This window comes from Macrotis lagotis, chromosome 1 (assembly GCF_037893015.1).
Source record: "Macrotis lagotis isolate mMagLag1 chromosome 1, bilby.v1.9.chrom.fasta, whole genome shotgun sequence".
In the NCBI taxonomy this organism is placed as follows: domain Eukaryota; kingdom Metazoa; phylum Chordata; class Mammalia; order Peramelemorphia; family Peramelidae; genus Macrotis; species Macrotis lagotis.
The window spans coordinates 864,937,903-864,955,489 of record NC_133658.1 but is presented as its reverse complement, the minus strand read 5'-3'; the positions used below and the strand labels follow the sequence as shown (position 1 = coordinate 864,955,489).

The following is a 17,587-nucleotide window of genomic DNA, read 5'->3' as shown; positions in this document are numbered from 1 at the left end:
AGCTAGGTAATTATTAAGTATCTGAGGCTGGATTTGAACTCAGGTCCTCCTGACTCCAGGGTAGGTGCTCTATCCACTACACCACCTAGCTGCCCCTATTTTCTCTTTCTTGACCTCAGTTTCCCCATTTGTAATAAAGTATTTGTGACATGTTCTTTAAGGTTCCTTTTAGCTCAAATATCCCATGTTCTAAGACCCCTCCCATCCTTATATTCTCTATTGTGTTTAATAATATACTTCTGCTCAGAAGCTTCCATAGCAATTACCCCAGGCTCAGAACTCTGAGCCGCAGCAGAGATCTCTGGAAATGTTTCCCTTTTCAATGGGTGGGGTTTGACCCTGATCTCAGACACTTAGCTGTGTGACTACAAGAAAGTCACTTCAGCTGTTTACCTCAGTTTCCCAAACTATAGCCATAATAACAACCCCTACCTAGAAGGGGTATTCTGAGGTCAAATAATGCTTATACTCCTTTCTCTTCTAAGTCTCAGAATGTTTACCTTCCTTTAATTAAATTCAATAACTACATATTTATATTAATATATTCAAATATTTATATGAAAGCTGATATGCTTAAGGCATTGTGCTAGGTGGGTGATGGTGATCAAAAGTAAGAACTACTACTGTCCCTGTCTTCAAGGAGCTTACATTCAGGTGTCACCTTCATGAAGTCTTCCCTAAACCTCCCAATTGTGAATTCTCTTTCTTTCTCTGATTCTTACCTCATTCTGTCTTTTCCCTCACTCTCTCTCTCTCTCTCCTCTCTCCTCTGTCTTATTCTCTCTCTCTCTCTTTCTCTTTCTCTGTCTCTGCATTTCTTTCTCTCTCTGGATCTCTCCCTCCCTGTCTGTCTCCTCTGCCTAACTCTTTTCCCTCTCTCCACCTCCCTCTTCATTCTCTGTCTGTCTCTGATTCCTACTCACTCTCCTTCCATCTCTCTCTCTCTCTCTATTATTTTTCCCAATTGCATGTAAAGATGTTTCCTATTTTTGTAAAAAATATAAAAAACCTCTCCATTTTTGTAAAATGCTCTCTCTTCCCTTTTCCTTCCCTCTCCCCTCCTCAAATTAGCAAACAATCTGATATCAGTTATACATGCACAAGCATGTTACATATATTTCCATATTAGTCATGTTGTGAAAGAAGAACCAGAATAAAAAGGAGAAACTGCATCTCTCCTCTCATTTTCTCTCTTCCATCTCACTCTTTCTCTTCCTGTCCTCTGATTTATGTTTTATCTCTTCTCCAATTAGTTTCTAATCAATTCTATATGTACATGTCTTAGCCCTCCCCACCCCAAATAGAATGGAAACTTCTTGCTGTCAAAGACTTACTTTTTAAAATATATTTTCAGTACCTAATACAGTGCCTTACATGTAAGACACTGAAAATTGTTAAACTGATTTGAATACTACTCTTTCTAATCTAATATTTCATGTTTTATAGTATCTTTCTGCTCTTACCTCTTTACCAAATTTCCTTGAGATCACAGAGCTATTAGAAATCCTTTAGTTTGGCATCCTCATTTTACAGATGGAAATCTAAGACCTAGAGAAGTGATTTGTCCAAGGTCAAATGGGCAGAGACAGCATTTTTCAATGCAGGATCTCTGGCTCCAAATTTTTTCTGTTACTTTGAACTTCCTCATTTCCATATGTGTTTGTTTCTAAAAGACCTCAGAGGAAGATATATTCCCCAAACATTTTTCCCTCAGAGTCTTTTTTCATTATTTCTTCAATCTCTTCTTCAATCTCCCCAAGTTGGGTTTCCCTTGAGGTAGGAAAATGAGAAGACAGAAGATAGGGTTAAACATCCCCCAAGTAATCTTGAAAGAATCTAACCTAGGCTAATAATGAAGCAAGGAAGTGAGGGTTAATCAGGCCAATTGAGTCTCCTCAATCCTCTTGATAAGAGGATGTCATGGACCTTTATCTTAAAGGGGCATCTCCCATGGAGTTGAATGTGGGCTCTGGCTCTGAGTCTCCCTTCTATTGTCCATCTTCCACAGGCTTCTGACAGCTCAGGAACTGCAGCACCCTCATCATCTAAAAGCCAGATGTTCCACGGACCCTATACCTGGAGTCTCCTCATCCTCACTGGGGTCCTCGGTTACCTCTTTCAGCTGCACTGAAACCTGGGACCAAGACTACGGAAACCACCTACCAGCCCTGGCTCCTGCTCACTCTTCTCCCTGAAGGCCCATTCCTCATGGCTACCGTAGAGTCCTTCACGTCGGTCCCTCCCAGCCCCTCAGCTGAGCATCCCATCACCTTTCAGGAGTTCAGATGCCCAGTCCATCCCCTGTCCACTAGGATCATAGAGTTATATCCCTCAGCACTCTGAGGGTTATAGTGATGAGAGATCAAACCACAGACCTGCTTAACTCAATAAAGCTTTTAAAGTCCTGACTGTGTGATCTTTCTGTTGGGTCCCTATCCCCATTCTAAGGATGCCTTTAGGCCCCCTCTTTCCCACCCCAAGCCCAGGACCTTCTGATAGCATTTGCAGAAATACATCTTCCCTTCCCTTCCCCAGGCTCCCTTGCATAGTTTCCTTGATCTGCAAATGCAGCCCACCCTAGTCTTGCCCCTTTTCCCAAACTCACTAGATAAGGGAAAAAAGCAGATGAAGCAGCTTCTGAGACTCCCACCTCAGCCTCACCCCTCTCACCAACTCACAGAAAGATAGGACTGGAGAAATTTGAGAGATTAGCTAATCCAGTGTTCTCATTTTCTTGAGACCTTCAGAAACGAAGAGATTTGTCCAATGTCACTCCGTAGTTAGGGGCAGAATCAGGAACTTGGAGTTCCTGGTCTTCTGATCCCAGGACCAGAGTCCACTCCAGAGTCCTGAACGAAGGCCAAACAGCCACACCACGGAGAGATGATGGTGGGAGAGCTCCTGAAAGCTAGAGCCTCTGTCCCTTCGCCTCCTCCCACCCAGGCTCCCTGAGAAGTGTGGGAGAAGGGAGATGATTCAGTTCTTCCCAGGATAAACCTTTGGGGTATAAGGGCATGGGGCTCCCCATCTCCATTGCTGCTTTGGTCATGTCCTCACCTTCCCTTGAATCTGTGGTCACCTCCAGCTCCCACTCCCCACCCCCATACATCGACAGGCAGGTTAACCTCTGGACTCATCCATAGACTTTTGCCCCAGATTGGCTGGACCCTAGTCTTCCCAGAATACAATCTGTTGCCTCTCAGCCGCACATGGCTTCCTGACTTTATCTCTCAGGGCTTGGGCTCTCCAGAAACGAAGGAGATCCCAGGTACTAGTTCCCATAAGACCCCACTACAATCTGGTTTCTTCTCTGGTATTTGGGGAGGGGAGAAGTGGTATCAGGTGGAGAGTCCCAGGTAAGAAGAACGGAGGGATGGTTAGAAAGCTTGGGTCCCATTATCTCCTGGCCACCCCACCCCCACCTGTCCCCCCATCCTTTCCTGATCTTTTTGCTGCTGGGAGGGGGTGGGGGGGTGGGGGACCCCTTAGGAGAAAGAACACTACCCTGTGTGATAGTAGGGAACTGGGAAAAGCAGGGAGGGTAAAGAGAGAAAGGTAAAGAAAGGTACCAGAGTGTGGAATCCTTTTTCCCCAAGAAAAATAGAAGCCAAACCTTCCTGTTCCCCTTCCCTCTTCCATCTCTCTGCCCCCTTCTCTCTCTTTCCTTCTCTTCTCCTTTCTTCTTCTCTTCCTTTCTTTCCTGTTTTGTCCTCTTCTCTCATCTCTTCTCCCTAATTCCCTTCTTTCTCCTCCTTTATCCCTTTCCTTCTATATTTTCTCTCTACTCTTCCCTTTCTCCTCTCCTTTCTCTCTGCCTTTCTCCCTCTCTTCCCTTCATCTTTTTACTTTCTTCCCATCTTGCTCTACTCTCTCATCTCTATTTTTTCTTTTTCTTCCCTTTTCTTTCTTCCCTTTTCTCCCTTCTTTTCTCTTTCTCTTCTCTCCTTTCTCTCTCTCCTCCCTTTCCCCCTCTTCCCTTCTTCTCTTCAGCTTCTTCCCATCTTCCTCTCTTTCTCCCATCTCTATTTTTTCTTTTTCCTCCTTTTTTCTTTTTTCCCTTTTCTTGTTTCTCCCTTCCCTTTCTCCTCTCTCCTCCCTTTCCCCTTTTTCTTCCTCTTTTCTCCTCATTCCTCTGTTTCTTCTTCTCCAATTTCCTTTTTTTTCTCTTCTCTCTTTCCCCTCCCTGCTTTTCCCAGTTCCCTACTATCTATCACACAGGGTAATGTTTGCCCTCTGGTGGCTAAAAAGTGTCCTTTCTCCCAAGGGGTCCTCCCACCCCACCCCCAACCCCTCCCAGCAGCAAAAGGATCAGGAAAGGATGGGGAGGCAGGACCTAGGGTGGGCAGAGGGTAGGGAGAAAATGTAGAATTCCACAAAATGAGGAATTTGATCTGAGAAGAATCCTCAATCCCAGACACAAAGATTCAACAACACAAGGAGAGCCGGGTTGACATTATAAAACATCTTATGTTACAAAGACAATATCTATACAAACATAGGGCCCAGTTCCAACACCACACCCCAAATTCTCCGAAGTGAAGGATCTCAAAGCACCTGGACATCCCAGATCTGAGAAGGTCTGTCCTCAGTCCTGTCCCACAGCACAGCATGGTCCCTGTCATAGCCTCGCCCACCTGGAGGAGTACAAGGAGGTCATTAGTGAAGGTTGAAGTGCCTTCCCAATCCTTGACCTCCAGAACATGTCCCTCCCTGCCTCCCCCCACCTCACCTTTCACATCTAGGATCTTGTCTTCAAACATCTCACTGCAGATGTGTCCAGATGTGTCAATGCTCCATGTCTGTCTGGGCTGCCGGCTCTCAGTCCAAAGCACCACCTTGGATCCAGGGCTGGGCTGCCCAATCACCTGTAGGCTCATCGTTGGGGCCACCTGGGACCCCCAAGAAGAGATTAACCATCCTTTAACTAAATCCCCAAGTCCTAAGAAAATCTCTGGGGCACTGTCTGAACTGTCTGAACACCAGATGGTCCACCTCTTTTCCAACCCTGCTCAGATCCCCACTTTTGGCTGACCACATTCCTTAAGAAGTATCATCTTGGGAGCAGCTAGGTGGTGCAGTGGATAGAGCACCCGCCCTGGAGTCAGGAGTACCTGAGCTCACATCTGACCTCAGACACCTAATAATTACCTAGCTGTGTGGCCTTGGGAAAGTCACTTGACCCATTGCCTTGCAAACCCCCCCCCAAAAAAAGAAGTATCATCTTAGACTATCAATGATAATAGAAACACCCAGGCCCAGAAGGTTAGCACCTGAAGGAACTTCAGGGGGAAAAAAGCAACCTTGCACAATAGAATTGGAAGGAAACTCTCACAGGACCTTAGAGGTTCCCTCTGGTAGGTCTCATTGGAGTCACAGCAGCTCAAATCCCTGCCCTGCCTTGGTGATCTGAACCTCAGCATCCTCCACTATCAAATGAAGGACCCAGGTCCCTTCCAGCTCTAAACTCTGCTGTGATCTCTTGGCATCTGGGCAAAGGGCACCCCTTTCCTGAGGCTGTCCTCCCCCTTCTGCCTTAAAAAAATCCTGATTTTATTTCATAAATACATATGTGATGTTATTTGATGTGTACATTGTATTGTTATGTTATATGCAAGGAATATTTTATAGGTACATTTTGTTATTTATATGCACACTGTGTTGCTAGTTTATATTTATACCTCTGTATTATTTTATATATATATATATATATACATATACATATGGGTTACTATTTTATATGTACAGTGCTGCTATTTATATGTATATTGTGTTGCCATTTCTATTTATATATTGTGTTGTCATTTTATATTTACATTATTTTATGTCTCCATGTGTTCCTATTTTATATGGCTATGTGTGTTGTTATTTTAAATGAGTTGCAAGGAGTACCTCCTACCTGAGACCTCTTGGTTCCCTTCCTCCTCACCTGCCCCCCAAAATATCCCAACTCCTCCAACTCGCCCCTTAAGGTAGCTTTCATTTCTTCCACATTTGGCTTGAGTGTACCCACTTATTTACATCTTGTCTTCCCCATAATGATGTAAACTCCTAGAGGGTTGTACAGTTATTGCCTTTTTTGCTTCTGGGTCCCTGGCCCATAGTAATCACTTCATACATGCTTTATAAATTCATTGCTTGCTTGCTGTGTAGAATGTCCTCTCTCCTGATAGAATGGCAGTTCTCAGAGGGCAGGAGAGGCTTCTCTTTTGTACTTGTCATCGTTTCCCCTGCCAATCCCCACCTTTACTACCTAAGAGAGCCACCAGCACATAGTAATAACTTAATGGCTGCTCCTAGGTGGCTTGATTCCCTAACAGTTGTAAACTCTCTACAGGCAGGAACCATGTCTTATCTGATACTCATCTTTACCTCAATCCCTATGCTGTGCAGTATTCTGCAAAATAGATGCTTAAATGAATGGATGAATACAGAATGTCAGTATTAGGAGGGGTCTTAGAATACAGCATGTCAGAGCTGGGGGGGGGGTCCTTAGAATAGAGAATGTCAGAGCTGGGGGAGTCCCTAGAACATAGAATGTCAAAGTTGGGGGTGTCCTTAGAACACAGGATATCAGAGTTGGGGGGCCCTTAGAACACAGGGTATCAGAGCTGGGAGATTCTTAGAACACAGAATGTCAGAACTGGAGAGGGCCCTTAGAACACAGAATGTCAGAACTGGGGGGGCCCTTAGAACACAGAATATCGGAGCTAGAGGCGTCCTTTAGAGATGATCTAGTTTGCCAATCTCATTTTACAGGAGGCTCCTGAGGCCCAGAGAGGGGAGTAATTGGCTTATGTTCACCCATCAATGCAGTCCTTTCCATTACCCAGCTTTTGCAAGCTAAGGCAAAAGAAATTATGTAGAAATCTCCCTGCTAGCATGTCCTGGGTTTTTGTCTGATTTCTCTTCTTCGTTGGATTCTTTCTGGGGGAAAGGCCTGTGAGACAGCCCTCCTTGACAGGGGCCTCAGAAATGCCCACCCTCCCTGTCCCGTGCCTCACATACCTGGTTCTTCAGTAGCCCATCTTCATAGTACCAGATACAGCTGGCCCCAGCCCGGGTCTCTGAGACCACAACTCTCCCAGCTTTCATGTCCTCCACGTCCTCAGGCACTGCCAACCACCTTCCCAGACCTTTGTTCCGCAGGCAGAAGTAAACTCGACGCTAAGGAAAGTGGGGAGCCAGGTGAGGAGGAGAGTCCCAGGACTTCCTTTGGTCTTCTAGCCTCCTCGTTCACATTCCTGAGTTAGCCCCAACCCCGGTCTCACTTATTCAGCCAGCTCCAAACCCACTGCACCCTCACCTTTGTGAGCAGGGGAGGCATCATGCACCATAAAACACAGAGTACCCAGACTCATTCATGGGCAGGAGTAGAGATCCATGCTGGCATGGTTATACAAATAAGTCCCAGAGAGCAGCAAATGAAGACCCCCCTGCCCCCAGAGTCACAGGCAGACATGCCAAAAATCCACACAGACAACTAGGTTCCATCACATCTATCCTTGGGCATACCTGCTTGATAGGATAGAGAGAGCCTATCCTCTGGGTCCCACTGTAGGTCAGCCAGTTGGTGATCTCTGTGCTTCCCACCAGCCAATGGCGACCTCGGAAATCACTATGCTCACATAGCACCCAACTGGGAACCCGAAATCCAAGATGGGGAGACCAAGGCAGAAGCACCCAAAAGGAAGAAGAAAATGGACATAGGGAAAAAAGGCAGGGTGGAGGTCAGACATGTGTCAGATATGGCTCCCACTGGTGTTGAGATTGGGGGAATCAGACTGAGTTATCTCTTTTTGTATTTCCCGTATTTACCATCTGCACAAAGTAGGTTCTTATTAAATGTATATTGATCGATTAGGGACCCAATCTGGATAAAATGGGGGTTGTTTGACCTAGGACCTCTCCCTGCTTAATGGCTTCAGAATCCAAACTTTACGGGAGGTCAAGATCTAGTTACTGTGAATTTCAAAAGTGGTTTGGGGGCTCTCTTAGCCTTGGGGATGGAGAAGAAGAATATTTTGGGTGGGACTGTCCTAGGTTTGGGAATTCCCCAGACCTTGGGGGTTCTAGCTTTCCCTCCCCCTCACCTCAAGGTCTCTAACATCCTACAACACATTAATTCCTTCCCTCCTGTCCTGTGCTTCTCTTAAAGGTTTTACCCTCCTTCCTTCCCTTTGCCCTCCCCAGCCCCAACCACCCAAGTGCTCCCTGGACTCACACGCCCCCTTTGATCCGAATGGAGAGGACATGGCTGTTGAAGCCCTCTGCTTGAAGGCTCCGCACTTCCCCATTGAGCTCAATCTCCTTTCCTTCAAAGCACTCCAACCCATAGAGGAATACAGATGGCTCAGAAAAATGCTGGTGGAAGGGGAAACACAGGCTAAGACTTGGCCCTAGATATGGAACCAGAACCAGATCCCTAAGCCAGTGGGAACAATGCTGGCTTTGGGATCAAGGGATGTGGGTTGTGTCTGACACTTATTAGTGGTATGACCTTTGGATAAGGTAATAACTCCTCTGAACCTCTGTTTTATCAACTGAAAAAAGGTTATTTTTGTAGTAATATCTGTACCACAGGTCTAATGGATTTGTAGTCAGGAAGACCAAAATTCAATTTGATCCTAGACACTAGTTATGTGATTCTGGGTAAAAATTTCCTCATCTGTAAAATGGTAATAAGAAGAAGAAGAAGGAAATTTTTTAAAAATTAACTTTGAAAATCATCTTTACACATAATTTGAAAAAATACTATTGAAAATTGAAATTGAAATTTGAAAATTGAAATTAAAAAATACTAAAAATACTATTAAGATTAAAATGGTAATAATAATAGAAATAGCACCTACCTCCCAGAGTTGTGAGAATAAAGGAGGAAAGGAACAAACATTTCTTAAGAGCTTGGAATATGCTAAAAATAGTCCTAAGTGCTCACAACTAATATCTCATTTAATCCTCACAACTACCCTAGAAGGAAGGTGATATTATTATCCCCATTTTATAGATGAGGAAATTGAGGGTAAATAGAGGCTAAGGGTCTCTCTCTGGGTCCCAGGCAAGAAATTATCTGGGCTGGATTTGAACTCAGATTTTCTGGACTCCAGGTCTAGAAGTCTCTCCTTGAGCCACCTTGCATGCTTTTCCAAACCTTAAAGCATTACATAAATGTTAGCTAACTACCACCATCTTCATCATTATCCTCCTCTATCATCATCATACCACCTCCTTCATAAGGTGGTAATGAGGGATGTTCTTTATACGATTTTCCAAACCTTAAAGCGTTATATAAATGCTAGCTAGCTATCACTATCATCATCATCATCTTCAATCATCATCATACCACCTACTTCATAGGGTAGTAATGAAGGATATTCTTTGTAAAACTAATTAGAATGTGAGTTATTATCATTTATGGAATGCCTTTATATTTGATTGTGTTTATAGAAGGCAGAGATAGTTGATTATTCCTTTTCAGAGGATGAATCTGGGTCCAAAGAGGTTGGATGACTTGTTCATAGTCACACAACAGGTTATTGGTCAAAACCAAGACTAGAATGAAGGTCTACTAATCCCTGACCCAGGCAGTGCCTTTTACTCACATTATAAGTCTACCCTAAAGAAAGTCCCAACTCTCTCTTTGTTCTGTCCTCTCATCCCTATCCTTGGATCAAGAGAAAAGAATGAGTCTTCTTCCAAAATAAAGTCATAAAATATAGAATTTCAGATTTGAGAGGGCCCTCAGAACATTTTGTCAGAGCTGAAAGAGATTTAGAACATGGAATCTTCAATAGCTTGGAAGGTCCTTAGAACAGAGAATTTCAGATCTAGGAGGGAACTTAGAACACAGAATGTCCAAACTGAGAGGGATCCTTAGAACATAGAATGTTGGAGCTGGATGAAGCCTTGTAACAAACAAAGTTGAAGGCAAGAGGGAATTTACATATCAATTAATCCAAATCTGCCATCTTTGTTATAGGTCTGTAAATTGAGACTCAAAGAGAAAGGAAATGACCCAAGGTGACTGAATCAATCTTCTGACTCCCAGCTCAATATGTTCTATGACATCATTCTCCTTCTTCTACTGAGGGAACTGGGGACCTTGGGAGGGAAAGGAGTACTCACCAGGGGGACCTTTCGCAGTGAGCTAAGGACAGTGGAAGTTAGGCAACCCATGGCTGTAAGTGTTGGGAACTCTCCTTCTGAGAGCACATGTTGTTCCCCCTCAAATTCCTGCTTCTCAAAGAGGATCCAGCTGTTGGAATGAAAAGGAGTCTCAGTGTGATCACCTTAAACTAGATTAGAGCATCCATCCAAGAAGTCCTTCTCCTGAGGCAGGACAGCCCTACCTAAGGCTCAGAGAAGGAAAAGCCTCTATCTTCAATCCTAAGACAGGGGTCCATCCATCTTCTCTCTATAGCCCCTTAGTTCAGTCAAGTCATTCTCAAGGAAGAATGAACTAATTAATGTAACAGTAGTATGCTCTAGGTAAACCAGGGAAAGAGGAGCATGAGAATCACTTTCCCTGGGAAGTCTTCTCCTACTCCACCTCTGTTACCTTTATCTTGAGGTAAATTCTAGGGAGGCTTCCTCACGCCTCCTCTTAGTCACCCTGGACTGAAAGTATGGCTCTCCTTCTCCAGAATTTTCTTCTATTACCTGCCACCATAGACCCGACAGGACTGGGGCTGGAAGGAGGGGGGCAAAGAAGCCTGGTCATCCTCAAAAGAAATGTGGTCCCCAAGGAAATCAGGTCCTGAGAAGAGTTGAATCTGGGAACAGAGAAAATAACCAATTAGAGCTGGGGAGGGCCCATGGAAGAACTGTTAGACCATAGCACTCATTGGCAAATGGGGAGCTTGAAGGCCAGAGAAGAGATATGTTTTATTTGAGGTCATGCAAGTAGTTAATGACAGAGTTGAGATTTGAACCCACTCCACTCTCAGACCAGGAGATAGGGAAGAAGGCCACCAAAAAAGAAAAGGGAAAGATGGGGGGAGGGCGGTGCCTAGATAAAGGTCAGACCTAAAAGCAATGGGGAAAAGATGCGATTGTCAGCCAGAATTGATTAGCTACCCTTAGTGTGCTAGCCACCGTGCTGGAGAAACAAAGAAAGGTAAGCAAGTCCTTGCCCTCCAGGAGAGAGAACATGCAAATAACTATGGACAAACAACAAATAGACAAAATCATTTGAGGATGGTCTCAGGAAGATCTATCCAGAAAGATTTCTTATAGAAAAAGCCAGGGAAGCCAGGAGATAGAGATGAGAAGATATAAGAGTTTCAGGCATAGGACAGTCAAGGAAAATCCTAAGAGTCTAGAAATGGATTATCTGGGGGAAGAACAGCAAAGAGGTCAGCGTCCCTTGATGATAAAGAGGCAGGTTTGGGCTCAAAGTAAGGAAAAACTTTTGAACAGCCAGAACTGGATTGGACTGTTTTGGGAGAGGAAACAGGCTCCCAAGCAGAGAGTTAATCAGCAATTCATTAATCAGCAAACCCTTGTTAAACCCACTATTTGCCAGGTCCTACAGATTTGGAGACAAAAATAAAACCACTCTTCCCAAGAAAAGCAAGCAATACATAATAGGGCCTGCAAAGATCCTCTTTTCCCTGTTTTACTATGTATATGGAAATGCTCATTTATTCTTCATTTGTTAAAGAGTACTAGTAGCTGAAAGGATAAGGAAAAACCTCAGATAGGGAGTGGTGTTTGACCTGGACCTTGAAGGAGATGAGGGATTCTAAGAGATGAAGGTGAGGAGGGAAGGCATTCAAAGCTTAAGCCACAGCCTGGGCAAAGGCACAGAAGTGGGAGATGAATGGTCATGTGTGACAGGGAGAAGGTCATCACTTGCCTAGGCCATGGAATAACATAGAATAGAAGAAAGGGCCTTGAGTACCAAAGAAAGTAGTTTGTATTCAGTCTTAGTATTAGAAAGGCACCGAAGGGACAGCTAGGTGGCATTGGGACAGCTAAGTGGTGCAGTGGCTAGAGCACTGGGCCCTGGAGTCAGGAGTACCTGAGCTCAAATCCGACCTCAGACACTTAATAATTATCCGGCTGTGTGGCCTTGGGCAAGCCACTTAACCCCATTGCCTTGCAATACACCGCCCCCCCCCAAAAGGCACTGAAGTTTATTGAGAAAGGAATTGATATGGTCAAACCTGTAATTTGGGAAAATCACTTTGGCAGCTATGTAGAGGATGAATAGGAAAAAGGCTAGAGGTAGAAAGACTAATTAAGAGGTTTTTGCAATAATCAGATAAAAGGTGAAGGAGGCCTTGAATAAGGGTAGTGGTCTTGTGAATAGAGAGACAGGAAGGAGTGTGAGAGATGTCATGGAATTTAAAATAATAAGATCTGGGGTACATTAGATAGAACATTGACCCTGGACCCAGGGGTTTAAATCTGGCCTCAGACACTTACTAGCTGTGTGACCCTGGACAAGTCACTTGCCAAGAAAGAGACAGAGACAGAGACAGAGATGTCCTACAGTGATGTAGGACTGGAGCCCAAGAAAGATACTAGGTCAAGAGATATAGGGCAGTTAGGAGCTAGGACTATAGTTAAAGGGCAGTTGGAAGACAGGCAGAGTAACTATGAAGTAACTTTCAATTGAAAGAGGGTGTCAGAAGCCCAGTTTTTAATGAGCTGAAAAGTTGAAAAGTTTTCTAATGAGTGGAGAGAAAGGGAGAGCACCCACTATAGACAGCTTTTTCTAAGAGTTTGCCTTGAAAGTGAAGAGTTTTATAGCAGCTCTTTTTGTGGTGGCAAAGAATAGGAAATTAAATTAAGGGGATACACAGCAATTAAGGAACAACCGAACAAGTTTCAAATATAAATATGATGCAGTACTATTGTTTTGTAAGAAATCATGAGTGGGGGCAACTAGGTGGTGCAGTGGCTAGAGCACTGACCCTGGAATCAGGAGGACCTGAGTTCAAATCCAGCTCAGACACGTAATAATTACTTAGCTGTGTGGCCTTGGGCAAGTCACTTAACCCCCATTGCCTTGCAAAAAAAGAAAAAGAAAAAGAAATCACGAGTGACTGGACTTTAGAAAAGCATAGAAAGACTTGCATGAACTGATGCTGAGTGAAGAGAACTGAATCAAGAGAACACTGTACACACTAACATTGTGAGATGATCAACTATGATGGATGAAGGTCCTCCCAGTAGTTCAATGATCAAGGACAAGCCTGAGAGACCCGCTATGGACCATGTTATCTTCATCCGGAGGGAAAAATTATGGAGTTTGAAAGCAGAGCAAAGTATACTATCTTCACTTATTAAAACTTCTTTTATGTTTTTCTTTCTCATTTTTTTCCTCTTTAGTTCTAATTCCTTTCACAACATGACTAATATGGAAATATGTTAAACACAATTGTATATGTACAACTTTTACAAGATTGTTCACTATCATAGGGAATGGGGAAAGAAGGAAAGGTGGTAGAAAAATGTGGAACTCATAAACCTGAAATGAATAAATGTTGAAAATTACCTTTACAAGTAATTGAAAAAAATAAAATAATAAAGAAGTAAAGGAAGAGAGATATGGGTACACAGTTTGAGGGGATGAGAGGTGTGAACTATTTGTTGGGGATTTCCTAGAAAGGTTTCCTGCCCAGATATAGTTAGGACCTGTTCAATCCAAAGACTCAGTGACTGTAGGGGAAGGAGCCTCTGGTGACAGAATTTCAGGAGAAGGGAAGCTGAAAAGCTTCTATGCCCCCTCCCCTCTTTTCAGCAAGGACCCCCTTCCTTACCTTAGAGACAAAATGTAAGTCGTGCTCCCCAACCTGGAAGAGATGAAAGGCAGGTATGAAGATCAGAAGGATATGGGGCCTCCAAGTTGAGCCAGGACTCCAGCATGACCAAAAGCTGTCTCCTCTTCCCACATAGTAAGTATCCCTTCTATGATCTTTTCTGATCCCCATTCCCCATCAGAGACTCTTTTCTGCTTTTGGTTCTGTTCCAATCTCATCCCTTCAAGAGAAACTCTGGTCCATACCATCTATGTTCATATCATGGCCCTCTCCAAACTAAAGGCTCTGCCCCTACTGGAATGTCCAACAAAGAGAGGCTCTTCCCTTTCCTCAGAGTATTCCTGGAAGGGTCAAGGTTTTCAGGAAGAGATCCCTTCCCTAGCCTCTGGCTCTTTATATGTCATTGCCCCATCCACCAGAGACACCTATCCCCACCCTTGGCCCTGCCCCTATAACCAAGAGGGAATTCCCCACCTTACTTCCCCATATGTCATACACATATCAGCACTTTCCTCCTACCCAGCTCACTAGGTGATGCCCAACTCCCAAACTGAGCCTCCTCCCCAGCCCCAGGTTCCTCAGAGGCATGACCTCCAACTCCATCCCTTCTACCTGGAGACTACCTTACTCTCAGCCCTGCCTGACCTTCCAGGAAAGGCTTCATCTCAAAGTCCCTACCCACAGCCCTGCCCCACCACCACCACCACAGAGTACTGCCCCTCACTGACCTGCAAAATGGGCTGGAGGGAGGTGATGGTGCTATTGCCAGCCCCCCAGTCATCACAATTTCGGTACACACCCTTCTCAAGTACATACTGCTCCCCAGAGAAGCCCACAAGTTCATAGGCCACCCACCTGTAGACAAAAAGAGGCCGGGGATTGGGGAGAGCCTGAGGGTTTTAGGCTCTAAGATTGTTGAGGCAAAGCCGGGGATGGTACCCAGTTGAGGGTCAGATACACAACACAGTGTGTGGGGAAGAGAAGGGGAAGAGAAGGGCAAGAAACTTGAACAAGAGGAACTACTGAGAAACTGAGTCCCCTGTTCAAGGGGATGGGGGAAAGGAATAAGTAACCCCCTTTCCAAACAATGTAAGATAGCAATGTAGGGGTAGGTAATACCAGTTCTATCAGTCCCCTTTTTCAGATAGGGAAATAAGTTCAGGGAGGGTAAATAAGGGTTTTATCTTATTCAAGGTAAAACAGTGGAGGATGTGCCAAAGCCAGGGTTTTGATCCCAGACTCCTGGTTCCCTGGGCACCACAACATGTTCCCCACCACACAATCTGAGGGCCCCCTCCCCTTCTCTCTGTCTGTCTCTGTCTTACCTGCTCTCTCTCTCTCTCTCTCTCTCTCTCTCTCTCTCTCCCTGTGTCACACATGCATTCTAGGATCCTCTACCTTTTTCTCATTCTTTCTCTTTCTGTCTCTGTCTCTGTCTGTCTCTGTCTCTGTCTCTTTCTGTCACACACACACACACACACACACACACACACACTCTCTCTCTCTCTCTCTCTCTCTCTCTCTCTCTCTCTCACTTAGGACTCCCTTTTTCTGTCCCCTTGTGTTTTTCTATTTCTCTGTTTGCTTCCCCCAAGTTCATAGGCCACCTACCTGTAGGCAAAAAGAGACTGAGTCGTCTCTCACATCCACCCCCCCCAGGAGTCCCTTTCCATCACCCACCCTCAACCTGAAGCTGCCACAGGGGTCACTCCCCCTCTAGTCCCCTCTGCTCGCATTTCCCTTGGCCCTCCCCTGCCCTCTCCCACTGGTCACTCACACGCCACTCAACACATGGATGGCTTGAGTGGTAAGGCTGTGGCCAGCCAGCTGCACATCAGAGAGGGCCTCACTCAATCCCACACTTGGTCCTTCAAAATCTGCAGCCTCAAACAGCATCACAGCTGGGTCCGAAAAGTCCTGTGTACAAACAGACAGTCAGCCCCTTCAGTTCCCATTGCCATCACAGCTCTGATGAGGAGAGGCTGGCTGAGTTAGAAAGCTGTTAGTTATAGGGAAGGAAGCTGGACATGCCAGCAAGAATACCCTCTCTAAGGGAAGGGGGAAGGCAGGGAGATGGACAGAATCACCTCTGGAGATGTTCCCTTACCGTGCGGATGACCCTCAAGGAGGTCAGCAAGTCATCATAGCCACCCCAGTGGGACCAGTCTGGATATTCGCCTTCCTCCAGGAGGTACTGGTGTCCTCGGAAACCTTCTTTCTCATAACCTACCCAGCTATGTCAGGAGACAGACAGACAGACAGACAGACAGACAGACAGATCCCTTCAGATCCCTACAGCCTCTACCACTAAAGCTGCAGAGCAGAGGGCCATCCAAGCTCTGGAACTCAGAGGACAGTGGGGAACCATTTGGGGCTGGGGGAGGAGGCTGGGGATGAGGAGGATATAGAAAGTGGCCAGTGTGAAAATAGAGAGGGGGTGAAGAAAACTTGGCGGGGGTGTCAGAGGTCAACATTCTGTGGCATTGAGTAGAGTTCCCAGCCCATGAACCCAGCCTCTTACCAGCCCCCAAGGATACGCAGGGAGCCCACAGTGGCCAAGCTGGGGCTCTGCCCATCCTCTGGCTTCCTCAAGTCATAGATGTCTCGGCTCACTTCCCAACAGTGACCTTGGAAGTCCTTGGCCTCATACACTAGGGCCTGGGAAGCGGGGAGAGAATTCAGGTTTATGGGGAAGTCAGGACATTGGGACCTTGGTCCTCCTCAAGACCCAGAACTTGGATTCCCATGACATACCAATACAGAATGATCATTACCATTACTGAGTCCTAAGCTCTTAAAGGGGTTCTCCTTGCTGAGGCTCCTGTTCCTATCACTAGGTTCCCTATTGCCTTCCCTATAATGGGGTAGCTCTTCATGAAACCCCATCTTTAGTGTACTTCTAATCCCTTAATGATTTCCCTTCCTTTTCACTGAAAATCTATTCCATCACTAAGCTCCTATCCATTGGAAACTGTCTTTGCTGGTACCTGAGATGGCTTCACAGGGGATCTCAGGGGGCTCAGGGGAAATTCTTATCCACAATGCTATGACTCCCCTTATCCCTAGACTCTCCTTCCCTCCCCTTCCATCTTTCAGGGAAGCTCTTATCTCCAAAGCCACCCTGGTTATACCTTTCTCACAGTTCCCTCCTTCCCTTCTGAAACCCAGCCCTGTTATAGAATGTTTGTCTGGGTTTGTTTTTTTTTTTTTTGAAGAAGATGATGGCATCAGGGAGATGATGCTATGACAAATACATGAATTGAATTTGAATGAGAGGGTCTGTGCTAAGTCACTGGTCTCACTTTCTCCTTCAGAGCCATCTGGGTCCAGAGGTCAGATATGAATCAGGACAACTGGAGATGGTCTGGATATGAGGTGATCAAAGATAAGTGACTTGTCCAAGGTCATACAGCTAAGAGGCAAGTATCTGGGGTCAGATTCAAACACCCATCCTCCTGAATTCAAGTCCTCTATCCACTGTGCCACCTAGCTGAGGGCAGCTAGACCTTAAAGACAGGAGAATGGGAGTTAAAATCCAACCTCAGACATTTACAAGCTGAGAGACCTTGGGCAAGTCATTTAACCCTGAATACCCTGCATTCAGAGCCATCTCCAGTCATCCTGATTCATATCTGGCCCCTGGATCTAGATGGATTTGGAAGCGAGAGTGAGGCCAGTGACTTAGTACAGCATCCCTTCACTCAACTCCAACTCACATGTTTGTCATGGCATCACTGATATCCCTGATATCATAGTCTTCAAGAATGAAGGACAACCATCATCATTATTATTGTTACAGAATAGGTCTCTGTGGACAGGGT

General features: G+C 45.2%; 1 protein-coding gene across 1 annotated transcript in view; it reads right to left on the bottom strand.

Moving 5' to 3' along the window:
* Positions 1 to 4,463: 4,463 nt before the first annotated feature.
* The window catches only part of CRYBG2 (crystallin beta-gamma domain containing 2), a 31,578-nt gene continuing 18,454 nt past the window's right edge, over positions 4,464 to 17,587 (bottom strand). Inside the window, exons 9-20 of the mRNA XM_074218018.1 lie at positions 16,288 to 16,424; positions 15,874 to 16,000; positions 15,544 to 15,683; positions 14,495 to 14,621; positions 13,767 to 13,799; positions 10,657 to 10,769; positions 10,123 to 10,252; positions 8,222 to 8,361; positions 7,513 to 7,636; positions 7,006 to 7,164; positions 4,730 to 4,889; positions 4,464 to 4,634 (exon numbers count right to left, since the gene is read on the bottom strand). Coding sequence (XP_074074119.1) covers positions 4,546 to 4,634; positions 4,730 to 4,889; positions 7,006 to 7,164; positions 7,513 to 7,636; positions 8,222 to 8,361; positions 10,123 to 10,252; positions 10,657 to 10,769; positions 13,767 to 13,799; positions 14,495 to 14,621; positions 15,544 to 15,683; positions 15,874 to 16,000; positions 16,288 to 16,424 — 1,479 coding nt within the window. The 3' untranslated portion in view covers positions 4,464 to 4,545. The remainder of the gene's footprint in view (positions 4,635 to 4,729; positions 4,890 to 7,005; positions 7,165 to 7,512; positions 7,637 to 8,221; positions 8,362 to 10,122; positions 10,253 to 10,656; positions 10,770 to 13,766; positions 13,800 to 14,494; positions 14,622 to 15,543; positions 15,684 to 15,873; positions 16,001 to 16,287; positions 16,425 to 17,587) is intronic.